Here is a 14,162-nt window from a genome sequence, read left to right as displayed (position 1 = left end):
GTCACTCACACAAAGCAGAATTTGCTCACGAACCGGGCAATCCCACCGCGCGGTTTGCAGGGCCAGCGGCGCTGTCCAAGGTGCTGAAAGCAAACCGACACGCGCGCTCGCCGCTGTCCGAGGTGCTGAAGCGAAGCGCGCCGTTTCGGCTGTCAACCAACCCGCCTCTCCTCCCTCCCTCCCTCCCTCCTCCCTCCCACCCCACCCCACCCCGCCACTCGCGCTAGCAGCAGTGACGTGGGCGAACGTGCAGGCGGCTCAGCCCCCAAGTCCCCGAGACGCCAGCTTGGCGAGGTGGGGGGGGGGCAGAAACCGAAGCGGGGAGGAGACAGCCAGCCAGCCCGCCCGCTTCCTGGAGGCTGGCGGTTGTGTGTGTGTGTGTTTGTGAAAGTGCGCGCGCCCGCGCGCGCTCCTGTGTTTTCCCAACCTACCTCTCCGGCATTCGCGGCAACCGCCAGCTCAACCCCAGGAAGAGGGACTCCTCTGCTCATCCGCCGGCTCCCGGTTCGCCTACCAGTTGCCGGCCCATGAGGGATTGTGGCAATGTCTGCGGTCTGGAGCAACGGCTTACCGCCATCCTAAATTGCCCCCGTCGATTATGGGCTGTATTGGCTCCAAAACCCCCATCGGTAAGACCGTCTTCATTGTTGTGGAAAGTGGGGGGTGGGTGGGGAGGAAGGCGGATGCATTTCCCGTGGACCAGGACCAGGCACCTCTTGGACGGGGTGAAGATGCTGGATGCTCCCTGGAGGATGGGGGTGGGGTGGGGGGGAGGAGGAGGTGGTAGCAAGGAACCTGAACGACCTGAGGGGGGGGGGAATCTTTATGTGTGTGTGTCTGTGTGTTTGTGTTTGTGTGTGTGGGCGGGATGCGCTCAGCCGAGCTCATGTAGGTTTCCTGCTTCCTGCTGGCGTGGCAGGTCCTCCTGGTCAGTGACAGTTGCACAGTTGGCTTTCGCGGGACTGCCTGGCCCCACAGCTCTCCAGCAGTTCGCAGGTTGTGTTCTCCTTCCTTCGCTTTCTCGCTCTCCGCCCTCCCGCCTCGCCCGGCGTCGCCAACTACGGCCGAAGCCCGGCGCAATTAGCATGCGAGGGCAGACTCGCCGTTGCCAAGGAACCGTTCTCCTTAGCAGACCTTCAGTCTCTCCCGCCCCCCCCCCACGTCGCCCCAATATCAATTGCCAGCCCAGAAGCAGAAAAAGGCAACAGGAGTGGGGGGTGGGGCAGAGAACCCCAGCCGATTAACCAGATTCGCAAATTGTATTTTCTACTCCGGGGTGCAAAAAAAGAAAGGAAGAAGCGAGGCCTTGAACCGTACTCCTGAGCTGAGTTGAGGTCCTAGCTTTAGAGTGGGCATTTTGTGCACGTGAGAGTTGAGTGGACCGTGGCAGATTCTTCTCCCAGCCCAGCAGGGCAAGTGAAAATAATGGCATGCAAAAGAAGAGGCTGGCTTTGCAAGAGGTGTGTATGTTATGAGTAAACTTCCCAGAAGGGTCTCCTCTAACTCTGGCACGGTCTGGCGAAGAGAGTAGCTGTTCCATGCCAATTGGAAGTATTATATACAATTCCTTACTGGAGTCTCCCTCATATACTGGTTAGACACCAGCCTCCTTCTCTGGCTGCTTTGGAATTGAGAATGAGTGGTTCCTTTCTCTCAGGAGTCACCTCTGAGTTACTTGGAGTAACTCTACGCTGTTGAAGAGTGTAGAATGAGCATGGTAGAGTCCTAGAAGCAATTGCAGAAAGTTTGCCTGGAAGGTGAAGAAGGAAACCTGTAATGTAGATAATTGCATATGGTAATAGTAATAGTAGTAAAGTTGGAAGGGACCTTGGAGGTCAGCTAGTCCAACCCCCTGCTCAGGCAGGAAACCCTACACCATTTCGGACAAATGGCTGTCCAGTCTCTTCTTAAAAACTTCCAGTGTTGGAGCATTCACCACTTCTGGAGGCAGGTTGTTCCACTGGTTAATTGTTCTCACTGTCAGGAAGTTTCTCCTTAGTTCTAGGTTGCTTCTCTCCTTAATTAGTTTCCACCCATTGCTTCTTGTCCTGCCTTCAGGTGCTTTGGAGAACAGCTTGACTCCCTCTTCTTTGTGGCAGCCCCTGAGATACTGGAACACGGCTATCATGTCCCCCCTCGTCCTTCTCTTCGTTAAACTAGACATACCCAATTCTAGCAACCGTTCCTTATATGTTTGGTATACCGTATAGGAGTATTTACTTACACTTTAATATCCCATTCTTCAAACTCACCCAGCCTTCTTAGCACCGCTTGCAGAAAGAATCAAGAACCCCAACATACACGCAGATTGGACAATCCTTATGCAATTAATACGTAACAGAACAATAACAAAAATCGGCCATAGACCCAGAGATCTTCATTTGGCATTAAAAACGGGGGGGGGGGAATTGATTTGCTGAACAAATCTCTTCTTAGGGATGGAATTCCAAAACTGGGGTGGGGGTGGGTGGGCAGCAAAGAGGGCTTAAAGAATTTATGCTTTCAGAGGACAGCTTCTTAGGATGAACGGAAAAGCTGAAAGTGTGCAAGATTTTTAATAGAGAAGCAGGTTTTATGTAAAAGAGAAAGATGGTGATCTTGGTAATCATAACTTGATCAAACTCAACAGCAATCATATACAAGGGTCTCCTCCTTGCCCTCCCTCAATGTTCCTCATTTGAAAGGGGGAAAACAAACAAACAAACCCTCCCATCAGTTTTTCTTCTCTCATGGATTCATTGGTACACATGCCCTTTGCAGCCTGCTCAAAAGATCCAAACCCAGAGAATTTTCCTTTCTGGATATTCAGTGGTTGATCCAGGAAAAGGCACGGATTGTTTTCATACCTTGGTTTATTTATTGGTCATCGATGGCAACCTTCACATGATAAGGTTAATCAAGCTGCGTCTACAAAAACATGCCAAGCTTGCCTGCTTATTTTGGTATGCAAGCATACGCACATCGCACATCGTTCTTCAAAATCCACCAGGCTTACAGTGCAAGGTTAATTTTAACCTGGAGAAGGATGAGAGTTAGTGGCTTCTGCAGACCTAGGCTGCTCAAGGATCAGTGCTGTATCTATATCCATAAAATGGGTTCATTCAGTAATCAGGAGATGGGTCTGCGGCATGTCTATTTAATTCTAGGGGGAAAACACCCTACTCTGGATCCATTGTGGTAACGTTGGTAAAATGGCATTCATCTGGGTTGCCTAGATATCTGTCTTCGTGGGCTAAAATACTGCCATCGTGGTTTAAGCTTCAGAACTGTTTTTTTTTTTTTTTTTTTTTTTTTTTTGCAGTAGGTATTGGCATGTTTGTCTGTTGGTCAAAGAGTTTCTCTTGCCCTTCAAGAAGATTCTTCTGCTTGACCTCACCATGCTTATCTACATTCTCCTCTCCCCCTCCCTTATGCTATTTCTTCAGAATATCAACTGTCTCAGGGATTTCCCACAAAATCTCTGTGTTCTACCCCCCAGACTAAGGTGGGAGAATGGGAACAGACCAAAGGGCAATTTTCTTTGCATAAAAATGAAACCAAACGATGGAATTTACAACAATGAGGCACAGTAATGGCAACTGAGATTTCAGAAGTTTCAGAATAACATAGTTGGAAGGGACTTTGGGGGTCTTCTAATCCAACCCCGGGCCCAAGCAGAAGACCCTATTATCATCCAGATAAGTGGCTCTTGTACAGTCTCTTCTTTAAAAACCTCCAGTGACGGATCACTCACAACATCCGGAGGCAGGTTGTTCCACTGGTTAATTGTTCTCACTGTCAGGAAGTTTCTCCTTAGTTCTAGGTTGCTTCTCTCTTTGGTCAGTTTCCATCCGTTGCTTCTTGTCCTGCCTTCAGGCGCCTTGGAGAATAGCTTGACTCCCTTTTCTTTGTGGCAGCCCCTGAGATACTGGAACACTGCTATCATGTCCCCCCTCGTCTTTCTCTTCATTAAACTAGACATACCCAAGATGCATGATTTGTAGAGATGACTGTCAATAGCTTCTAGTCAAGATAGCTACTTAAGGTATCAAAGATGGTATCAGAAATGGTATGCCTCTAAACCAGGTATGCTGGCTGAGGAATTCTGGGAGTTGAAGTCCACAAGTCATAAATGGGCCAAGTTTGAAGACCCCTGAATCAGACTTTTAATATTCAAACTTACTTTTGCGCCAAGCTGGGATGTTTTGTTTATTCCTTGATATTTGTTGTTAATTAATTTTAATCGCTTCCAATTCATTGGGTTGTGTGTTTGAATGAGTGAAAGTAGAATATAAATAAGTTCCAGATTTTTTTTCTTTTAAATGTTTTAAAATAGATTTGGAATGTTGTTGTCTCGTCTTAAGCAGGAAGTGCTCAATATTTAAATGACACGAGGCCGTATAATAATAATAATAATAATAATAATAATAATAATAATAATAATAATAATAATAATAATAATAATAATAATAATAATAATAAAGTTGGAAGGGACCTTGGAGGTCATCTAGTCCAACCCCCTGCTCAGGCAGGTAATCCTATATCATTTCAGACAAATGGCTGTCCAGTTTCTTAAAAACTTCCAGTGTTGGAGCATTCACCGCTTCTGGAGGCAGGTTGTTCCACTGGTTAATTGTTCTAACTGTCAGGAAGTTTCTCCTTAGTTCTAGGTTGCTTCTCTCCTTGATTAGTTTCCATCCATTGCTTCTTGTCCTGCCTTCAGGTGCCTTGGAGAATAGCTTGACTCCCTCTTCTTTGTGGCAGCCCCTGAGATATTGGAACACTGCTATCATGTCCCCCCTCGTCCTTCTCTTCATTAAACTAGACATACCCAATTCCAGCAGCCGTTCCTTATATGTCTTAGCCTCCAGTCCCCTAATCATCTTTGTTGCTCTTCTCTGTACTCTTTCTAGAGTCTCAACATCTTTTATATATAGCTTATCATCGTTTAGATCTGCCAAAGGCAATGAGGGTGACATTCTGGGGAGGATGTAAACTATATTCATTTAATATCTTACCCTGGTTAAGGAATTAATCCATCTGCACAATGCCCTCACAGAGTATCAGGGCAAGTTGACTTCACAATATATTAACCCCCCCCCCCAAAAAATCTAACTAAGCTTTTGTGAGAATGCAGCCACCCTATCCATAACAGTCTTGGTTAAGCATTTTATAAGAACATAATACCGAATGTTTGCTATTGAACGTACACCAGAGGCACATTTTGAAGCAGCGACTTTTCAATTTGAAACCCCACGCTATGTTGGTTTAATCCGAAAATGCACACGGCTGAATTCTCCCGGTGTTTACTTCCTGGTAAAAATGTTTCAGATTGCAACCGAAGTCAGCAGATCTATGCACGCTTAATTGGCGGGGAAGCATAACAGAATCTAGCAGATTTTACTTCGTAATAAATACAGGATTGGGCTATAAGCCTGGACTCTGATGCTGTAATAAGGATTAAATGTCTTCAGCAGGATTTATTCTGTAAGACTATTGCCGAAGATCCATTTTCTATATCCTAGCACGCTTGTTCTCGACCTAGAGACAAAGAAGTGAAAAACCTTGCTTGCAAGTTGTTTGGTCAGCACCGTGAAAAACTCAAACGGGCCTTAGTATTTTCTCTCTCTGTTTTATTTTTTTTAAAAAATATAATCCACGCTGTCTTGTTTCTTTTCCAAACCAGAAATTAAAGCGGGGAAAACAGGCTGATTTTGTGCCAGCACAGGAAACAGTTGCCTACTTCGATGCAGGAAATAAAATTGGCAGGGCAAGAGAGGATTTCTGCCATGAGAGCTAGAAACTTGACCAAACACTTAGCAAGGAAACTGGCTTGCTTTCTCAAAGCGCTTGGAAAGAAGCACCGTGTCTGTAGCCTTTCCAGGCTCTTTTTTAGGACAGAAATCTTGAGACAGATGGGCAAGGGGGGTGAGAAGCTTGTTATGCTCCTCAGATAGCTAGTGGAGCGGAAAAAGATCCTGCAGCTCGGATTTCCTGGTCCAGAAGCTTTTGGCGTTTTGTAATGTGTGGATGGGGTGTGTGTGTGTGACATGATAGCAGTCTTCCAATATTTGAAGGGCTGTCAGCGGAGGGAGGAGATTAACCTCTTCTCCAAAGCACCTGAAGGCAGGACAGGAAGCAACGGGTGGAAACTAACCAAGGACAGAAGCAACCTAGAACGAAAAAGGAATTGTGGAAAAAAAAAAATTAACCAGTGGAAGGGGTTGCCGTCAGAAGTTGTCCCCTGCTCCATCACTGGAAGCTTTTAAGAAGAGATTGCAGAGCCATTTGTCTGGAATAGTTTAGGGCAATGGTGGCGAACCTATGGCACGCGTGCCAGAGGCGGCACTCAGAGCCCTCTCTGTGGGCACGTGCGCCGTTGCCCCAGCAGAGTTCGCCAGAGTAGCGAGCACGTGGCGTTTGGAAGCGACAGGGCAGGAAGTGAGCGAGCAAGCGGCGTTGGACCCCCGGGGATGTCCCAGAGATGGCGAGGGATGGGCCCCGGCCACGCTCACCCAGTCTGCCATGACAACTGCAGCCACGCCCACCCAGTGGGCCACGCCCTCCCGCCCCCGAGGGCACCACAATGCTGATGCAGCCCTGGCACTTTACGGTAAAGAAGTGGGTTTTGGGTTGCAATTTGGGCACTCGGTCTCTAAAAGGTTCTCCATCACTGAGTTTAGGGTCTCCTACCTGACCGGGGTGTTGGACTAGAAGATCTCCAAGGTCCCTTCCAAACTCTGTTATTCCAAATTCTGTCTTGTGGGACATATGTATGTCTTTTTCGTATGGACATTATTCTCACCCTTCCCATCGACACGCATCCTTTTATTTTTGGGGGAAAAATAACAGACAAAAATTGCTGACAGCTATCCTCTGCTGAAGCCCAAAGTATCTGGTTCCCTTGATGATTTATTAGCACTAAATAATCTTTCGTTGCAACACATTAATAATTGTAGGGCAATTTCACTGGGCTTGGCAGTGTTGGGAAAGAGAGCTGCTCGATCTGAGGTGGGTAACTATGACAACGTCAACTCCCAGATTTCCTAAGCTAGTGTGGCTGGCTCAGGAATCCTGGGAGTTGAAGTCCACAGGTGGTAAAGTTGGCATAGTTACCCACCCCGGTCCTAGATTCTAGCCTGGTTCTTCTCAGTCACGCTTGATGTTTTGTTTGGTGGAACCGTTGCTTTGAATGGCGGACCAAAGTTAGCCATGTACGAAGCCAACATCCCGAGTCCAGCTCATGATTCCATCCAGCCCAGCCCCATCTGGTCAGCACAAAACCCATTAAAACTCGGTTGGATTTTTTGCAGCTCCATTCTTGGCTGGAGATGCTGGGTTTGCAACAGGGCACGTTGTTCTCCTTTTTGGCCCAATAGTTGGACAGCCAAAACGGGTCCTCAGGCGAGCTGGCAAAGTTGTTGGCTCCTAACTGAAGACGTGGCATCAAGGTGAGTAGGGGTGACTTCCATTTTTACCTCTTGGGATTGGCTTTCTCCGAGGCCGAAGTGCCATAAGCCCCCAGTTGATGGCATCCTGATTGGTTGCTGACAATCAGGACAAGGGACAGCTTTGCCTTCCAGGGCATTCTGTCCCAATGCATTAGCTTCGCCTGCTCATCTTCTCTATAACATGTCCTCTGTCTCCGTGAACGTTGAAGTTGCTCGGTTGATAGTAAAAGCTTTGTTCTGGATTGGCTACTTTTTTTTTTTTTTTGGCTTTGCTTGTCGGCGAGGATCCAAACAATGCAGGCATCGGGTCTGAACAATCGAATGCTTTCAATATTGTCCTGCCGGAGTATACATATCTCAGGACAGAGACGTTTGACGAGGATGGAATAGCCCAAAGCCATTGCATTGTGAGGTGGGCAGCCGTGAAAGCTTTGCAGGGGTTTCTGTGCCTTTAATTAAAACATTCCCCTTTCTAGCCGTGCCTGTTACCTGCTTCCCTGCCTGTGTTCACATAATCTGCTTAATGAGATCGGGTCAAGATGGAGCAGCTTCGTTTGTATAATTGGCCAAGCAAGGCTGTCGTGGTTGCCGTTATTCAGCGTATTGTGTGAAATCCCAGTAAAAGGGGACAAATGCAAAAATCAGGTTAAGCATGTTACACGATTAGAATCACTTAAGGGATAATACATCTAATGTGGAAGTAACAAACAGCTTCCTATTTGTGCAGTCAATAATCTCCCTTGATCTTCTCAATTTCTTTCTTTCTTTCTTTCTTTCTTTCTTTCTTTCTTTCTTTCTTTCTTTCTTTCTTTCTTTCTTTCTTCGGTTCTATTGGGAAGAATTCCTTTTACCTCTTTGGAGAGAAAAGAGAGAAAAACAGAATTGCTTTCTACTCAAAAACAGAAACACAGCCTGAGGCAATTAAGAGAAGTTATTCCTTCACCACCAAAGGCCCAGTCGTGATTGATAAGAAGTAAACAGAAAAAAAAAAAAATCCCAATTAAGTGTCAAAACGATGCTTGCCAAAATTAAGCTCGGGACTAATTGTTCCAGGGCTACTGACTGGGCACACAAAACTGAATTGCAACAAGATACCGAGAAATCTCTGCTGCCATTCAGCAGTGATCGGAATTCTTGCAACCCCGATTGGTGGCTAGAGGGAGAAAATTTCTACCTACAGGTAGTCCTCGATTTACGACCATTTGTTTAGTGACCGTTCAAAGTTACAACAGCACGGAAGGTTGTAAAAGGCAATCGCGTCCCCAGGACGCTGCAACCGTCAGAAATATGATCCACTTTTTTTTTCAGGACTGTTGTAACTTTGAACAGTCACTAAACGAATGGTTGAAAGCGGAGGATTACTGTCATTGGAAACCTGTTCTCTTCTTGCATTTCTCCAAGCAGCAGAATCTGGAAAATATCCTCAGCTTTTACAGCAGGCCAGGAAGATCTAGGTTCTCCAGATGTTCCTGAGATACAGCTCCAGCTAATATAGGGTCTTCAGGTCTTGGTATAGGGCAGTGGTTCTCAACCTTTTTAATGCCGCGACCCCCAACCGGTTGTAAGTCAAGGACTACTCAACCGGTCGTAAGTCGAGGACTACTCAACTGGTGCAGCACCATTTGCAGAATGGGACTTTTGGTGGGCTCAGCAGGGCAGAAACAGCCTGGACAATTCCTATTGGCTTTTGAAAGCCAACAGAATTAGAGTCTATTCAAGAGAGTCTATTCTATTGGCTTTCAAAAGCCAATAGAATAAAAGGGAGTAGCACAGTTAAGGAAAAGGGGAAAAAAATGGTGGACTGTGTTGTTTGGCGACCCCCGTGAAATGGTCGTTCAACCCCAAATGGGGTCCCGACCCACAGGTTGAGAACCACTGGTATAGGGTATGGGTAGGCAACCTTGGCTCTTTTATGACTCGTGGACTTCAACTCCCAGAATTCCTAAGCCAGCCTGGCTCAGCTTGGAAACCTCTCGCTTTCCCCTCAGCATAGCTGGCTCAGGAATTCTGGGAGTTGAAGCCCATGAGTCATAAAAGAGCCAAGGTTGCCTACTCTTGCCCTAGGCTTAGGCCGCTTTATGAATGATAGACTTCAACTCCCACAATTCCCGAGCCAGCCATGCTGAGGGGAAAGGGAGAGGTTTCCAAGCCGAGCCATACTGGCTCAGGAATTCTGGGAGTTGAAGTCCACAAGTCATGAATTGGCCTAGGCCTAGGCCAGAGGTAGGCAATCTTGGCTCTTTTATGACTTGTGGACTTCAACTCCCAGAATCCCTGAGCCAGCACGGCTCAGTTTGGAAACCTCTCCCTTTCCCCTCAGCATGGCTGGCTCAGGAATTCTGGGAGTTGAAGTCCACAAGTCATAAAAGAGCCAAGGTTCTCCACCCCTGAGTCCTTTGGGATTGGGCGGCATATAAATAAAATTAAATACAAATACAAATATGGCCAAAAAAAAAGTCCAAAGCTGCCTGCTTTTCTATGTGCACCATAAAAATATATATACCATGGTGACCCCTATCTTAACTTTTTGACTATACCCCATGGACACCCCAATAGAGAATAAGAAGGGGACTACATGCAGCTGGGAAATTGGAGGTAAGAAAAAGCTAAGTCAGAATTAGAAGTCAGATTGTAGCAACCTTCTTCCCAGTGGACTCGCCTTTCGATCTTGGACTCCTTAAGCTATCTATCCCCAAGACTGTGAAAGCAGAGCCTTTTATTCTGAGCCGCTGCATTCACACAACACATTTAAATTGTTTCTGAGCTAGCCCATTTTTCTGGGTGTAAACCCCGTATAATGCACCACAAGCTAATTGAGGGGATTGGATTCTCACAACACTCAAAAGCCACGTTAAAAACCCACCCTGGGTGGACATCCTGATTTGTTATCCTGCTTAGCTGAAGATGTTGTGGGAACCCAGGTGGTGGCTTTCACATGTCGCAGAGTCGCTGGGAAAACCGACTTCCACCCTGCAGTGTCATCCTGGTTGCCTGTTCTTGAGCCAGTTTGGGCTCTTGTTGCTTCTAAAGCAGTGGTTCTCAACCTGTGGGTCGGGACCCCATTTGGGGTCGAACGACCATTTCACGGGGGTCGCCAAACAACGCAGTCCGCCATTTTTTCCCCCTTTTCCTTAGCTGTGCTACTCCCTTTTATTCTATTGTCTTTTGAAAGCCAATAGAATAGACTCTCTTGAATAGAGTCTAATTCTATTGGCTTTCAAAAGCCAACAGGAATTGTCCAGGCTGTCTCTGCCCTGCTGAGCCCGCCAAAAGTCCCATTCTGCAAACGGTGCTGCACCAGTTGAGTAGTCCTCGACTTACGACCGGTTGAGTAGTCCTCGACTTACGACCGGTTGGGGGGTCGCGGCATTAAAAAGGTTGAGAACCACTGTTCTAAAGGGCAGTGCCACCCGTTCTTCTGCCTATCAAACCAAATCAAAAGCCACTCTGTAGAAAACCTGCTGGGATCTCCACTTCCCAACGCAGGATTTCAAAAGGCCTTTCAGCCTTTTGAACCGAGGGGAATTAAAACGCTCCTTTCCATCCTTTAAGAGTCTATGTTTAGAGCCGAGCACAGAGCGCCTCTGCAGCGGTGGCAGGAATTGGGTGGGCCCTTGGTGACTTTCACTGGAACTGAGCGTGTGCTGATGTTCCCTCTTCCCCCTCCCCCTTAAATAGAAAATTTCCAGGTTTTGGGGGGTTTGGGAGGCTGTGCAGAAGGGCCTTGCTCCTAGGATGATGTCTCCAAGTTGAAAGCAGGAAGGAAATCTACAGTTGGGGCCCCCCCAAACTCTAGCAAACTGAAGTATTGCTATTACCTTCTCATCTTTCGTTATGATTTATCACTTTGTTCTTTGTATGTTATGATTTATGATTGCATCTTATGATTTATCACTTTGTTGTTTGTATGCACACTCAGAGCTGATGCACCAAATTCCTTGTGTGTCCAATAATACTTGACCAATAAGGAATATTCTATTCTATTCTATTCTATTCTATTCTATTCTATTCTATTCTATTCTATTCTATTCTATTCTATTCTATTCTATTCTATTCTTCTGTATTCCATTCCATTCCATTCCATATTTTCTATTCTATTCTTCTGTATTCTATTCTATTCTATTCTATTCTATTCTATTCTATTCTTCTGTATTCCATTCCATTCCATATTTTCTATTCTATTCTATTCTATTCTATTCTTCTGTATTCCATTCCATTCCATTCCATTCCATTCCATTCCATTCCATTCCATTCCATTCCATTCTATTCTATTCTATTCTATTCTATTCTATTCTATTCTATTCTTCTGTATTCTATTCTATTCCATTCCATTCCATTTATTCTATTCTATTCTATTCTATTCTATTCTATTCTGTTCTATTCTGTTCTATTCTTCTGTATTCTATTCCATTCCATTCTATTCTATTCTATTCTATTCTATTCTATTCTATTCTATTCTATTCTATTCTATTCTTCTGTATTCCATTCCAGTCCAGTCCAGTCCAGTCTAGTCTAGTTTAGTCTAGTCTAGTCTATTTTGTACTGTACACTACTCTTTTCTATTCTTTTCTACTCTATTCTATTCTTCATCTCACCAAATGCTTTCATGAGGTTTCAAACCCTCCCCCAACATTTATTATATCAAAATAATTTAATAAATACTATTTTAACTTATGCCATATGAATAATAACAATACAAATAGAAATAGAATGACAAATGAAAGCAAAGTTAGTACCAATACAGAAAATCCTCAACTTATAAGAATTTTTTTAATGACCATTCAAAGTTACAACAGCATTGAAAATGTGATTTATCTGTTTTTCACACTTACGACCATTGCAGCGTCACCAGGGTCACATGATCAAAATTCGGATGCTTGGCAACCAGCTCCTATCTATGATGGTTGCCATGCCCTATGAGTCATGTGATCCCCTTTTTGTGACCTTCTGACAAACCAAGCCAATGGGAAGCCACGTGGTGCTTTTACAATCATACCACTAACTTAACAAGCGCAATGGTTCACTTGGCAACTGTTTCAAGAAAGGTGGTAAAAAGGGGCAAAATTCACTTAACAACTGTCTTATTTAGCCACAGAAATTTTGGGCTCAATGATGATCATCAATCTGTAATAATAGGCGCCTTGGGTGAAATCCCAGAACAACTGGAGCACCCCTTGAACACCATCGTCATTGACGAATTCACCACCAGTCAATTGCGAAAGGCAGCCTTACTCGGAACACCTGAAATTTTGATCACGTGACCATGGGGATCCTGCAATGGTCATCATTGTGAAAAGCGGTCATAAGTCACGTTTTTCAGTGCCGTTGCAACTTCAAACTGTTGTAAGTATAGGGACTGTAGCTCATTTCATGCTGCTCAAGGACGAATGAAAAACACTTCAGTTCAGCAAGCGGAAAAAATTCTTTGTATTGACGGAGAACAGTCAATCTAAATCAATCAGTTCAGCCTTGGGGCCCTTGTGAGTGGTGGGTTGAGGCTGAATTGAGACATCATACTAAAGCAGGTTTCACCTGCAGCTTCTACAGGCAACAGACTAGGAACCGTGAGTTCCTAGCCTGTTGCCTGTAGTAACTGTGAGAGGGACCTCGGAGTCCTAGTAGACAATCACCTAAATATGAGCCAGCCGTGTGCTGCAGCTGCCCAAAAAGCCAACACAGTGCTAGGCTGCATTAACAGAGGGATAGAATCAAGATCACCTGAAATGTTAATACCACTTTACAAGGCCTTGTAAGGCCACACTTGGAATACTGCATCCAGTTTTGGTCACCATGATGTAAAAAAGATGTTGAGACTCTAGAAAGAGTACAGAGAAGAGCAACAAAGATGATTAGGGGACTGGAGGCTAAAACATATAAGGAACGGTTGCGAGAATTGGGTATGTCTAGTTTAACGAAGAGAAGGACAAGGGGCGACATGATAGCAGTATTCCAATATCTCAGGGGCTGCCATAAAGAAGAGGGAATTAAGCTATTTTCCAAAGCACCTGAAGGCAGGACAAGAAGCAACGGGTGGAAACTAATCAAGGAGAGAAGCAACCTAGAACTAAGGAGAAACTTCCTGACAGTGAGAACAATTAATCAGTGGAACAGCCTGCCTCCAGAAGCAGTAAGTGCTCCAACACTGCAAGTTTTTAAGAAGAGACTGGACAGCCATTTGTCCGAAATGGTGTAGGATTTCCTGCCTGAGCAGAGGGTTGGACTAGATGACCTCTAAGGTCCCTTCCAACTTTACTACTATTATTATTACTATTATTATTATAGAGTTGTCTTTTCAGGAGAAATTGGTTGGATCGTAGTTAGAATTCGTGGGAGGGCATCCTTGTTATTAAACTTTACAAGGGTTTTTTTTTTAAAAAAAAAATCAGGTGATCTACGCAGTTTTGGGACTTAGAGTTGTGGCGTTAGATACCTAGGGGATATCTGGTGCTAGAATTTACTATGCTTTCATGAGTTATTTGGAGTAGGTGTTACAGCTGTAAAGATTGCATTGCTGTTTATTTCTGTTGTATGTTTTCAGGGGCATCTTCTTGGAAGGCAAAAAAAAAAAAAAAAAATTCAAGATGAAAGCCACAAGCAAGATTTTTGTCTTTTGCTAAAAAGGAAATGGAGCTTTGATCATGTGGCTCCAGCTGACATCTTGACTTTTTGGACCATATTTGACGATGCCCCAGGATGTTTATTAGTCTTGCAAGCCACGTAGACTTGCCTGAC

General features: G+C 45.1%; 1 protein-coding gene across 3 annotated transcripts in view; it reads left to right on the top strand.

Moving 5' to 3' along the window:
- The first annotated feature begins 287 nt into the window (after positions 1–287).
- FAM131A (family with sequence similarity 131 member A) overlaps positions 288–14,162 on the top strand; it is an 80,577-nt gene continuing 66,702 nt past the window's right edge. The window contains exon 1 of one of the 3 annotated variants that reach the window (XM_039322572.1): positions 288–629. In XM_039322572.1, the coding sequence (XP_039178506.1) occupies positions 528–629 (102 nt within the window). In that variant the 5' untranslated portion in view covers positions 288–527. Of the gene's footprint in view, positions 630–7,317; positions 7,431–14,162 lie in introns of those variants that run through there. The other 2 variants (XM_039322571.1, XM_039322575.1) reach the window with 2 other exon arrangements.

This window comes from Crotalus tigris, unplaced genomic scaffold (genome assembly GCF_016545835.1).
Source record: "Crotalus tigris isolate CLP2741 ecotype Arizona unplaced genomic scaffold, ASM1654583v1 scf7180000024116.2146003, whole genome shotgun sequence".
Taxonomy (NCBI): Eukaryota; Metazoa; Chordata; class Lepidosauria; order Squamata; family Viperidae; genus Crotalus; species Crotalus tigris.
This window is presented reverse-complemented; position numbering and strand designations above follow the sequence as displayed.